The 14202-nt window shown below is 39.4% G+C and overlaps 1 protein-coding gene across 1 annotated transcript in view; it reads left to right on the plus strand.

The window, feature by feature from the left end:
* AAGAB (alpha and gamma adaptin binding protein) overlaps positions 1 to 14202 on the plus strand; it is a 49388-nt gene that overhangs the window by 24603 nt on the left and 10583 nt on the right. The window contains exons 5-6 of the mRNA XM_081113423.1: positions 480 to 563; positions 13503 to 13585. Of these exons, the coding sequence (XP_080969549.1) occupies positions 480 to 563; positions 13503 to 13585 (167 nt within the window). The remainder of the gene's footprint in view (positions 1 to 479; positions 564 to 13502; positions 13586 to 14202) is intronic.

A 14202-nucleotide genomic window follows, 5' to 3' on the forward strand; every position in this document is an offset into this window, starting at 1 on the left:
TAATTATTTTATGATTCCTAGGAGAAGAAAGGGATTTTTTAGCATACTAAGAGGACTATTCCTGCCGTCAGCAACATCATTCTCTATAAATTACCAAGATTGGTAGTACTCTCGTACTCTCCTAGGGTTGTGTAATTAATGGAAATTAACATTTTCAGGAGGGTATAAGTAGGTGTGCCGTTGGTGAGGCAGTGGGATGATGTTATAATATAAGACTCTTATACTGTGTGTTTTCTCATTGTTTTAGTTTCTAGAATATTCTTAATGGGAGCTCTGAGCTTGGTATTTGCTTAAATTTTTCCTCATATAGGTTGCAATGTGAAGAAGTAACAACTAATAAGCAAAATAATTAAACCACAGTTATTTAAAAATGTGGCTTACAGTGTGTGTGTATACACACACACACACACACACACACACGTATGTATGTATGTATAAGTCCATGTTTAAATATATATGCTCTTTATCTCACTGATTAGATGACTTCCCAGAATCTACAGGAGTAAAGCGAATTGTTCAAGCCTTGAATGCCAATGTCTGGTCCAACGTAGTGATGAAGAATGGTAAGTAACTTGGGACTAAATGTCCTGAGGAGTTTTCCTCCTATTTCATGTAAGTTTAAAATTATTTGGATATATGTGGATTATATAATCCACAAGGATTACATGAAACCTATAGATTTGTTCAATTTTGTCCCCAGTTGAAAGAAGGGCCCAAAGTAATACTTCTAAGAATTTTAAATATATGTTTAATACTTCATTCAATAAAAATTTAGGACTTGTCTGTAATATGCTTAGAGTTGTCTTTGGCTTTGAGAAGTACCCCCAATATTGTAAAACACAAACCCTCTCCTTAAGGAGCTCATAGTCTACCTGTGCAAAATGTGCACTTTTTAAATGTTAGGTAATCGTGCAAGGCAATTGGAGATGAGTGCGGAATGACTGATACAAGCAGTAATGCCGAGACGTCACAGAAGTGGCCTTGGCTCTGGGCTTCAATATATAGGGAGAGCTTCAAGGAGAAAGCCAGTCTTGGAGTGGCTTTATAGGGTGGTCAAGAATTGGGTTGCGTAGAAGGAAGGTGACAAGCAGGGGAGGAAGCATCGCATCAGTAACAGTGGTTGTATATTCTAGTGTCACTCGCGGAATCACACCTAGCAGTGGGACTAGCTTAGAAGATAGAGGCCTGAGTGCTAGACAGAAGGATCTGGGCTTTTCCCCATAGGAATTGATGAGCCACTAGAGATTTTTTAACAAGAGAGTGATGCAAAGAAGTTGTCATCTTTGAAAGGTTATCATGGTTGAGTGCGGGTGTGTTTGGCAGTTGAAGCAAAGGTAGAGTCTGAAGTCTGAAGTCAGGGAGACTAGGCAGCTGTTACAGCAGCTCGTGAGGGAGGTGTTGGGGCCTGGGCTAAGTGGTGGCTGTAGTCATGAGGTGGAAAGCTGGATCTGGAATGCAGTCTGAAGCAGGTAGGCCTAGTGGGTGCACATGAGCTTCTTATTGTCTGGATTGGTTTTCTGGGGCTGCAGTAACCAAGTACCACACATAGGCTGGCTTAGAACAACAGGTATTTATTGTCCCATAGTTCTAGAAGCCAGAATTCTAAAATCACGGTGTCAGAAGGTTCATGCTCCCTCTGATGGTGTTAGGGAAGGATCTGCTCCAGGTCTCTTCTAGATTCTGGTAGTTCTTTGGCTTGAGCAGCATAACTCCAATCTTCACACGGCATACTTCCTATGTGCCTCTCTGTCCAAATCTCTTCTTTTTCTGAGGACAATAGTTATATTGATTTAAGGACCCACCCAACTCCAGGAAGACCTCATCTTAGCTAAGTACATCTGCAATGACCCTATTTCCAAATAAGGTCACATTCTAAAGGATTGGGGTTAGGACTTAAACATGAATTTGGTGGGGGATACAGATCAGCCCATAACATAGTCCTTTAGGAACTGCTGCCTGAATAGTGTGTTTCTCTCTTGTGGCCTTGGCTCCTCAACAAGAATGCTGTGCTTGGTGAAATACTGCAGATGGGAATGAGAAAAATAGTATTTATAGTGAGCTTACCCCATCTTCCCTGAGATAAAGGGTCTAGTTGCAGATGAGTTTTACAGAAATAAAATATTTCATCTCAATTTTTGGTCAACACTCGAGTGTTAAGTGCGATTGGGGCTCTTGAGCTTGCTGAGCTCTTGTCTGACCTGTGTCGTTGCTGGAGAAGCTCCTCTGCCTAGTAAGAGTTCCCTCCTCCCTCTCACCCCTCTCCTGCCTACTTAGTCTTTCTAGGGGGATCTAGAATTGCAAAGATACGAGATTATTTTATTGTGATAGCATTCAAAATAAGGTCCTGATGTAGAAAAAAATAAGGAGATTTTACCCTCTGTTATCTCCCTGTTACCAAAACAAACTCAAATTGAAGCTTGGTCCTATTCATTCAGCAAATCCTTGTTGAGCATTTATCATAGTGAGGCATTGCTGTACACTATATCTTCACTATAAAAACATCTTTAAGGTATGGTACGTAAACTGGATCAACTTGAAATAAAATTGTATTCAATGGTGCTTATTATGTATATGAGAAATATTTTCAGAAAATCTTATTTGGCCCAACTGGCATGGCTCAGTGGTTGAGCATCAACCTATGAACCAGGAGGTCATGGTTTGATTCCCAGCCAGGGCACATGCCCAGGTTGTAGGCTCAGTCCCCAGTGTGGGTGGCACCTAGGGGGCAGCCAGTCAATGATTCTCTCTCATCATTTATGTTTCTATCTCTCCCGCTCCCTTCCTCTCTGAGAGCAATAAAAATATATTTAAACACACACACACACAAAACTTATTTGCCCTGGCCTGGTAGCTTTTTGGTTAGAGCCTCGTCCTGATACATCAAGGTTGCAGGTTTGATCCTGGTCAGGGCACATACAAGAATCAAACAATGAGTGCATAAATAAGTAGAACAGCAAATCCACGTTTCTTCCTCTCTCCCTTCCTTCCTTCCTCTCTCCCTTCTCTTTCTCTACATCTGGCATAGCTGACCACTCCTTTCACCTTGACAACATCCCACTTCTGCTTCTAGAACTCTGTACTCTTGGCTTTCCTACCTCACTGATCATTCTTCCTCAGTTTCTTGCTGGCTCCTTCTCTTCTCCCTATCCTCTTAATTTGAAATGTCCAGGGGCTGAGTCCCTGGTTCTTTTTATTTACTACACTTACTTTTGTGGTGATCTCATCGGGCCTCTAGTTGGTAATAATAATGTCTTATGGTGTGACCATGGGAATACATGGCTGAAGTGAACAAGGAGATGGGAAAAATAGAGATTGTCTAGTGTAGGTTAAGTTTGGAAAAACCAAAGCTCAGAAGGGATTTAATTGGAATCTCTAGTTAGGGTATGAATAGGGTAAATATGGACTTGATTTCCCAAATCCTAGACTGCTATTACTTAGGGACATTCCCTAAAGCTTAAAAAAATGAAGGCATTATTGAACATAGCAGGAGGTAATTTATGGAGTACATTACACCAAAAGATGATCCAGGCAGAAAATTGATATGGCTCACAAAGGGGCTACAATAGTTCTCATGAATGACACTTATATTTAATTCAAGTTAGGAAGGTAGGTAGCCCAAACTTTAAAGGCTTATCTTGGAAAGCAATCATGTTTTCCTTCCCAATATTTTTCTATGCAGTGTTTTTTCTATTAAGTCTTGTACTGGCTGTTCTTTGAATTACATGTTGTTGAATTTTATAGAATTTAATAAGGAGCATTGTTTTGTTTGGTATGTTAGTATATGTGAACTAGCACATTGTATGCGGTAAACATATTTATATGTTTTACGTATTTATACGTTCTACCAGTGTAGTAGAGCGCGGGACACATATTAATACGTTTTTTATAGACTAGCGGTAGAAGGCGGCTAACGTATAAATACGTAAACTAAAGTTATCGTAATTTTACTGAACGCTGCCATTTGCGCAAAAAATTAGCAAAAATGGCTCACGCCACCTGTTAGTGCGCGATAAAAACTACCCGCAAGCAATGTGCTAGCTAGGTACAGGCCTTTAGAATGTAGAATCTCCATGCATGCATCTGGTATGACATCTTCCTTTTCCAGATGGGAAAATGAGGCCTCAGGAAGGAGAGGGGACTTGCCTATATTCTCACAGTGAGTCAGTAGCTAAGGTGGGACCCGAGGGCAGGTCTCCTGACGAGGAGTGCTGTGTGTTTTTCCATTACAGTGTGCTGATTTACATTATTGGCTGGTTAGAGGAATGAGCACAGTGGTTACATAATTTACCCAGGCTGCGTGGGAAATTATTGGCAGAGCTAGTTGAGTTCATCCCTATAGAACCCCATCAGCGTAGGTGTTCTGGCATGAATAAGATTTTAATGAGACAGACTAGAAGTAATGATCAGAAGTACAGGTGAGAACCTGAGACTTGCACTTGGTGTCTGAAGTGGGGTGGGGGAGAGGACAGCTTAGTGGGATCTTGCCCTTAACCTGGGGCCGGGGGTGGGGGGCAGAATTGGGTTAAATTGTAGGACACCCAGTTGGTGTCCTCCGAGAACTGGAGAATTGCTTGGTGTGGAAAACCCACACATCTAGTGTCAGAAGTGTTGGTTATGAATAGAGACGGAAATGGAAGTTTTTTCTTTAGGAGTCTGATGAAAATGGTTGAGAAACACAGGATCTGGTTGGAGATACTTAGCTCTATCTTAGAGGAAATCCCCAGGTATCATTGTATTGATTGTAAAGACCAATCTTCTAGGTAAGTCAGAGTTTCCGTTATACGCATTAAAGACATAACAAAATGGTCCAGGAAACGAAGTGGTTAGGAGTGTTTACATTTGGGCTATGCATTCTAGACGTCTCCATCCACATCAGTTTGCTCACTGTATAACCTCTCCTATGCTGTCTTGTCTTACATTTCCTAGACCTGAAAGTCTGGCTGTGGCTCAAGAAAAGGGATGTGGATAGAATTTCAGCTGCCTACTTGAGTTACCCTCAGTCCCTGCTAGAGCTGGGCTTATGGCTGTGGAGAACTACTATTTGGGTCTATCTATATAATTTGATAATGTCCCCTTATTATCACCATGAAAGGAGAAACTGTGGGTCAGTGCTTTATGCCAAATGCGACAGATTTTAAAAGTTGATTCTTCTCACCTGTCTCGTCTCCAGTGAGATTAACTTCTTTTTTTATTTATCTGGTACGCCAGAAAGCCTGGTTGCAAAATACTTTATTTTCATTAGATGGTCTGGGCATTATGCTCAGCCCTGTGCCTTGGACTTGGGAGCACTAGGTAAATAATAAGGTTTGATTTTAATGGAAAAGAAAAGTCTGATGCGTTGTTTTGGTTTTCAAAGGAAGTTGTCACTGTTTCACATGGGAGGGTAGCAGTGTCAGTTTAATTTACCCAAAACCCCCATGCTGGGCTTTGTCACCTGTGCACTGATGAGGGAGGGCCATGAGGGGTTTAGTCTGTACTTATGGATCTCAGGTATTCAGTGGGTCTTTTTGCAAATACCACCCCTGAGTGAAGGGCAAGGAAAGAAATTCTGTGATCTTCTATTGTTTCTAATCAGTAAAAGAGGGATTAGGCTAAACAAATATTAGAGTTGTGACTTTGGTCCCTCAGTGATAAACAATAATTGTAGAGATTGTATTTCAAAAGCCCTGAGAATGTTTATCCATAATAGTTTAATCTCCAGTGATGCAGGTGGGTAAGGAGTAAGTGGGATTTTAATAGTAGAAATGATTCTTTCTTATGATAGTTTTGTTTCCCATTACAAATGGAAAGAATTATTTATCTATTAATGCATGCTCCCCTGAATTTACTTGGTAACAAGATACCATGGCAGAAGTCCCAGATTCCAGTTTAAGGAATAATTTGCAACTGATGTACAGAGCAGTGGCAAGAAATGAGTGCCAAAAACACAAGATCTGTCTGGCTATCTGATGCCTGGGCTACTCTCCTGAGACAGTAGATGGCTAATGCCTATAATAGAAATCGTTTTTTAAAAAGAGAGAGTAAGAAACGATTAAATAAAAATTTAAGTTTAGTGTTACAGAAAATAAAATATCAAATTAGCGAGAGGAAGAATGGTTCATGAAGAGGATTCTAGTGGAGTCTGTCTCTGCTAGGTGATCTTGGGAAGATGACATCATGTCTCTTGACCCCAGTGTCCCTAGGATAGGTAGAATTATACCAAACCTATAGTCTATGGATCTGAGTTCCTTGAGACAGAATGTGTTGCTCCTCTTTATCCTAACGCCTAATATTGGGGAACTGAAAAATTATTTGAGTAATCTCTGACAGCTGTCTAACTGAATATTATCATCAAAACTAAGATAAATAAGACATATACTGATTTCTCTGTGTTTAGAAGGCATAATTTGGTGCGGGGTGGGGGATTGTGTTGTAAAAGGAAAAGGGGAAGAGGGAATTGTGAAAAATTAGAGAAGCTGGAAGGGAATAAATGTGTGAGTCAAATGTGAGACTTTGTTTTAGGAAATAATGCCCCAAATTGTCCATAAGCAAATGAATGATGGGAAATCTCTTCAGATTAGTCACTGTGGTAGCACATACAGGCCTCCTTCTGCAGCCACCTTGCAAAACATTTTTGGTAGTCTTGCTTTGGAATTATTTTTAGAGCTGGCTGTGAACCACACATAAGATAAATCATCTTTTCCTTTACCATAAAGTCTTGTTTCATTGCTCTCATTATTCCCCACACTTGGCTCTAAATGATATTTTGCTTTGATTCTAAACATTCCTTTGAGAATTTTCAAGAGTGTGCTTCAGACTCCGGAGATTGGATTTCACAATGGGAGCATTATTAGAAGTAGTGTAAAGCTTTCCTTTACAAGACCTTTGAAAGGACAGTGCTCATTTTGATGTTTAGTTCACTTTATTAAGAATTTGTAGCCTGGACCTAGCCGGTTTGGCTCAGTGGATAGAGTATCGCCCTGCAGACTGAAGGGTCCCGGGTTTGATTCGGGTCAAGGGCATATGCCTGGGTTGAGGGCTTGATCCCCAGTGGGGGTTGTGCAGGAGGCAGCCAATCAATGATTCTCTCTCATCATTGATGTTTCTATCTCCCTCTCTCTTCCTCTTTGAAATCAATAAAAATATATTTTTTTTAAAAAAGGGAATTTGTAGCCTAGCCTCCTGAGCATTGACATATGCGCCAGGAGGAGGTCATGGTTTCATTCCCGGTTAGCTGATCCATGATTTTCTCTCATCATTGATGTTTCTATCTCGCCCTCTTCCTTCCTCTCGGAAATAAATAAAAATATTATAAGACAACACTAGGAGGACACACACACCAAAGTATTAATTGGCATCTTTGGGGATTTTTAAAATTTTCTTGTTTATACTTTTTCTATTTTCCAAATTTTCTACAATGAAAAAATGCTTTACAATCAGGAAAAAGAGAGAAAATACTGTGTAATTACTTTCTGGTTCAGTTCATTATGTGCTCAAGAAACGTTGCTGACTTGTTGAGCAGGTGTCCCCAATGTCATAGGAAGAGCCCAGATCCATGTCTCCAGAATCCAGAACCAAATCCAGTGTTGCAGCCTATTTCTCAAAATAAGTGCCGTTTTTAATAATATATTTCGAAGTTTTACCCTTTGCAAGCAGTAGTTTAGTAAAAGAATGAATCAGTTCTAATTATTTTTTATTTTAAAAACATTTCAGTTTATCAAGCAGATGTGAAAGGTGATATAAAAGTATAGGCTTATTTCCCTGATATCAGTGAAATCATTTCTGATGAAGCACTGCTTAAAATAAGTTTTTATGTAAATAGTATGGTGTGATTTAAAAATACCATTCAAAAATACGTACAGCTTTTCTGTGTAAGTTGAAATATCTTAATTGTGCTTATGGTAAGTCTGATCGTGTTTATCACATGGGTGGAAACGAAAATATTTTGTGGGGAACGAAAGGGGATGTGAAAAACCTTAAAATATGGGGAAAACGAACTTCTTAAGATGATGCCAAATAATTGTGGCTTTAAGGAAATAAAAGCTGAAATATTAATACAGAAAATACATAACAGGTCATCCTAAGGCATTTTGGGGTTGTGTTTACAGAAATTCTTAATATTGTGATCAGTATATATAAGTTTAAAGTAAAAACATCTATGTTTAGCTAATGCTTGCACCTCTGTCATATGAGGCTGTCAGCAGATATTTCAGCATCTCTGCTGTATACTTAACACTCTGCTGGGAGCTGTATTGTCTGTGTGTGCAAGGCATTTATAATAGAGTTAAAGATGGCAGATTGACTTCAGACAAGTACCTATGCTAGCATTTCTCTCAAGGCCTAATTGAATAGTAAGGACATAAAAGGCAAATGGCACTGAGGTAGAAGTGATTGTGAGCTAAAATCATCTGTAGAAGTTTTCCAGAGTAGAAGGGAGATATTTATGTTAACAGGAGATAAGATGGAATCTCTTAAATGTTTTTACCCTCTTTTTTCATTGAAAATATTTTCAAGAAATGACTTAAAACCTGAGAATTTTAGCCAAAAATTTCCTTTCCTCAGTAGATCTGTATCAGTGGTTCTCAATTGGAGATAATGTTGTGTTTTCCCCACCCCCAACTCTGGGGACATTTGGCAGTGCTGTAGGCATTTGGTGGGTATAGGCAGAGATTCACCGGACTCTCCCTGCCACCCCCATACACACACAACAAAGCCTCAAATGTCAGTAGTGCTGCTTTGAAAACCCCTTTTTAGGTACCTTGAGGGACAGTGAAAGGATAGTGAGTCTTAACCAGTTAACTGCCACGGGTTCAAAACAGAAACCATCTCCACACATTTAATTGCGTCTATAGACGCTTATGGTGTACAAAGGGTTAACCACCTGTCTGCCACTAGTTTTATGTGACTAATGCCTCCAGGAGTTATGGGGCTGGGCTGGAATTAATGAGAAGCATTAAAGTGGTATATGATTAATTATTCAGTCCTGAGCTTAGTTTAGTTGAAATCAGTCTAAACCAAGGATATAATGAAGGATTATGGACAAAAGAGAACTATGGTATATGTGAATAAAAAGACATATTTTTGCATTTGACCCAGGTTTGTGTCATATCCAATATTTGTATCTTAAGCATTGACTGTCTCAACTTTTATTCTTTACATGTTATCTCTGGGCTTAATGGAAAGAGGAATTGATAATTAGAGAGTTCTGGATTTCATGTTCAGGTTCTAGCTGTGTGTTTTTGGACAGTTTATTTAATCTCTCTGAGTTACAGTTTACTCTGTAAAAAAGAATAATAAAATAAATCCTCTGTAAAGAAGATAACAAAATAAAGGAGATAAAAGTTGATTTCTGTTTGTGTGTAGAGGGCATATTTTGTTAATTGTGAGGATTAAAGGAGCATTGCATCTTTAGTGCTGAGAATGTTAACTTACACATACAGAGTAGGGCAAAAGTAGGTTTACAGTTGTGAGTACAGGAAAGTTTATTCTTGTATAATTATTAATTAAGTAATTATTGTGTTATTTTCCAGATGAACAATTGTAAACCTACCTTTGGCCCACCCTGTAGTTAGCACTCAGTACATGTTAGCTATTATGATTATTAACCCTTATAATAGTTCTGCAAGGTAAGAAATGGTATACCCTCTGCATAAATCTGGAAACTGAGGTACAAGGGCATAACTTGTACAGGACCACACAGTAAGTAGTAGAACTAGGATTCAAATCCATGCCTTTATCTCCAAATTTATATGCTTATCATATTGCCTTGATAAATTAGTGGAGAAGAGCAAAGAAAATTAGAAGAAAAATATACTTTATTAAAGAATGACTTTGCCCATTCCCCATATTAAAATTTCCCTTTTTGCCTAGGTTTTTAATTCTCTAGATGTCTCATGGAATGCATGTCAAAATTTCTGTGAGATGAATTTTGATTGTAAAATAACCATGTGCCTTTAGATTTGTAAAGAGATATGCATGTAATTTCATATATTATAGTTTTCTTGAAACTTTCATTTAAAATAAATAAGAAAAGCTCCTCCCAAGGTTTAAGAATTTCCCATTTCAAATCTTTATTCTAGAGCAGTGATGGCGAACCTTTTGAGCTCGGCGTGTCAGCATTTTGAAAACCCTAACTTAACTCTGGTGCCATGTCACATATAGAAATTTTTTGATATTTGCAACCATAGTAAAACAAAGACTTATATTTTTGATATTTATTTTATATATTTAAATGCCATTTAACAAAGAAAAATCAACCAAAAAAAATGAGTTCGCATGTCACCTCTGACACGCGTGTCAGGCTCGCCATCACTGCTCTAGAGGCTTTGGTTTTGTTTCTGACACTTCCTGGAAGAATTCTATGCTCATGACCAGCACCATTGGGTTTTTTTCTTCATGGTACTGTCATTTTTATCTGTTTTTCCACTGGTGCCAATTTACTAGTCTACTGAAATTGAATGGGACGTTTTCATAACCAGAGTTTAATATACTTACTATGCATTTCAGAATAAATGACTTAACAACTTCCCCTTTCCGCCGCTCTGAGGTTCCAGAAGAATCAGTTGAGTAGGTAGATTAATTTATTCCTTCCTACTCTAGTATTTTGAGGTATCAATAAAACCATAGATACTAAAGCCAGTTTCAACAACTACCTGCTAAAAGAATAAATCCTTCTTAATAGGATGGCATTTCCATGCCCGGAATCGGTGGAGAAAAATCTGGCAAACAAGGGAAGATTTGTGTAATCCTTTTCTATAAGAAGAATAATCTTTACAGAGGGTGCACATGGGCAGAATTTTGCTAAACATTGAACTAACTAAGCAAAACTGAGTTTTTTTAAAATTGTAAATGTGTAAAGTAAAAGCCAAGATTTTTGAGCTATCAGCATTGGACAAACAAACATGAATTGTTTTACTAATTGGGAAAATTTATGCGTAAAACTTTCTTAAAATATAAGCAGTAAGAACATAGTGAACTCTCTTGTTAGTTAGCTAAATGCTCCATTGTGTATAAGAAAATACTGAGCAAAAGTCCTTCCAGCTTATTTTAATTAGCCCAGAACCTGATTATAAATTCAGTCATCTGTGAACCTTAGAACGGTTCTGAAATTTAAGGTTCTTGTTTTTCTCTCTATTAAGTAATTTTTAAAAATATCTAAGCCCAGCCAACTCAAATTACTGTCAAGAGAAGATAAAGAATGCCTCTTTACTTTATAAAATCACTAACTTCTAGAGCAGAATGGACTTTAGCTATCATGTATAGCAACCCTCTTATTTCACAGGACAGAAAATTAAGGCACAGAAAAGATTGCTTTGTCCAAGATCGCACTGGTAGGCAGAGCCAGGAATGAAATCCACGCTTTCTGACCTAGCCCACTTCTCTTCCCACTATTCTGACTTTTTCATAATTTTGAAAAATTGGGACGTTCATTTTTTTATTGTGTAAATACATTTAGCACATAATTGTTAAATTAACAACAAATCTCTTTGACTAGTAAACACATGAACATGAAATGAAAAGTTTACGGTATTCAGCGACGAGCCTAGCTCCCTCTAACTCCTGCCTATCCCAGATCCCCTCCGTGGCAGCCATTTGAAGGAATCAGGCCTTTTATATAGATTGCTTTGGTCTAATAACATACGCAAGATGGCATTCTTCTTCTTGGATTGCAGACTGACCTGCCAAGGTTAGATATTGCCCAACAGTGGAAAAACATAAGCTGTGGAATTGGAATATGGAGAGATTTGTGAATTGGATTTGAAAATTACCCCAATCCAAGTTATTTTCAGTAATAGAAATGTTCTCTTACAGCAGTACTCTATTACTCAGATAATGCCTTTTGTACAAAGAGCCTAAAGTACTTTATAAGAGCCCTTGTGTATCCTCTTGACATGTGAAATCCCAGTCTGAATATTGCACAATTGTATACAACTGCTGTAAAGTCTGTAGCACATTCGCCAAAAAGAAAGAATTATGTTGCTGTTTGAATAAATCTCCCTCGTTAGTGGAACCATCAGTGTGGGACACCATATGGAACTGCTTATCAGCCTCTGCAGCCTACCTCGTTGAAACCTCAGTGCCTGGTCCTGAATGGAGCACATCCAGGCATTTGGCCTGGAGAGTTACTCCCAGAATGAGCAAGCTGGATGAGGAGGTGAAAGGGGCTCCAGGGTGCACCTGCACCTGCGGCCCTGCTGCCCCAGGTGAGGTTGTGGAGCAGGAAAAGCAGCAGGGCAGCAGCAGGCGTTCAGAATTGAAGCCTTCAAAGCCGAGGTACTGGGTCGATAGCCACACGCAGTAGGGAGGCGAGGCAGCTCCCCATGTGGGGAGAGGTCAGGTTGGTGCAAGCTTCAGTCTAGACCAGCCGTGGGCAAACTACGGCCCGCGGGCCGGATCCGGCTCGTTCGGCTGTTCTATCCGGCCCGCGGAGCCGAAAGAGCGGAGGGTTCTCTTGGTCTCCCCTCCGCTCCTTCACCAGCAGCAGTGTTAACATGTATTAGTTCACACAAACACTCCGTCCATGCTTTTGTTCCGGCCCTCCGGTCCAGTTTAAGAACCCATTGTGGCCCTCGAGTCAAAAAGTTTGCCCACCCCTGCTCTAGACCCAGGAGGCCACACCTTGGCTTTGTCCCTGTTGAAAAGGCAAATCTCCCCCAGGGGAAAGGAAGGAGGACTGACTTTGATACCTGTGTGTGCCTGAGCCTCTGACAGCAGTTCCACCTGGCAGGGGAGAGGACACAGGAAGTTTGTAGGTGGTTGAAAGAGAGAAGAGAGCAGAGCTAGGGAGAGGAAAGGCAAGGTTGGAGGAAGTTGTCTTTTTTTGAGAGAGTTGTCTGACTTCTATACTCTTAGACTCTTGAGATGTGGGTTTCATGTTTTACTCTGTGGCAGTGTTTTGTTTTCAGTGTCCCTGATGCTAACACTCTCCTGGAGTACGTGGTAAAAGTTCAGATTCCTTGTCCTCTGTTTCAGAGATTCTACCTCCATTGGAAGTAGGGAGAATACTGCCTACTGAATACTGGTGTAGTTTTAATAAGTGCCAGGTGGGTTTGGGGGGAACACTATCAAATCAGGGCTTGGGCCTTTACTTTCATCAGTTCTAGACGTTCTGCTCTAGATTTGTCCTCCATTGCAAACAAATATCGAGAGTATCAGGGGCCTTCACTGCAAGTAGCTCATTTATATCAAAATTAGAGGTGTTTTTCCAAAGAGGCATGCATGTTCCTCTTCACTTTAAAACACTGGGATATTACTAATTCATAGTGACTGTTAAAACATCAATGCTGTTAATCTTGACAAACAGAAGATATGTTATAATGATTCTGTCATTATATTTGACCTGGACTAATACTCTGATTTTTGAAAATTATTCAGTATTTAGAGAGTATGGTAATTGGTAAAAACTATGTTTTACAGTTAGAACTTTTATAGTGAGGAACTAGCCATTGTTTCATCATCACAGTCATTTTAACAACTTAAAATGTAAGTTAAAATTTTCAGTGATTGTATTTTTTTCTTTTCAGATAGGAATCAAGGCTTTGGCCTTCTCAGCTCATTGGCTGGAGCAAACCATAGCATTGGATCAGCAGACCCGTGTCACTCAGAGGTAAGATTTTGCCTTTATCTTTTCTCCTCTTTTACTTTAATTCCTCCTTGTCATTATGAATCTTTACATCATTTATTATTTTTTCCTTTTCATTTAAGAAGTGGCAGAGAATATTCAAAATAGATAAAAGGAGAATCTACAGCAGTCCTCTTGTGCCTGGTACCTGTGAGAGAGGCTGGTTCAGCATCAGAGCAGTGAGCCTTTCAAGATGTTTGCAATCTGGGTGGTTCCATGTGTTCTTGCTAGCGTGTTTTTTAAAAAGTGCGAGGATTTCCTTGAGGCATAAAGTTGCCTCCAGATCTTTAAACATAAAATAAAATTGATGTTTTTTTTTTCAGTACTTCCCATGTACAAGGCCCTGAATAAATCTGAGGCAAAGTCCTTGCCCTCAGAGAGCTTAATAGGCTGATTTCAACCCTCTGTCCTCAAGGACTTTGGTCCAAGTTTACCTTGTTCGACATGCTGGAACCAAGGGCACATGAGGGCCACGTTGTGCTTCCAGGCATCTTTTTCATCAGTCTCTGAGCTGTTTATGATATGATCATGTTCATTTTCACATTTTGAATAAAGCAGGGATCTTAAAAAAAACCCCACTATGTTTCAATAGTAGCAAAATC

Source organism: Myotis nattereri, assembly GCF_964212035.1.
Source record: "Myotis nattereri genome assembly, chromosome: 1".
In the NCBI taxonomy this organism is placed as follows: domain Eukaryota; kingdom Metazoa; phylum Chordata; class Mammalia; order Chiroptera; family Vespertilionidae; genus Myotis; species Myotis nattereri.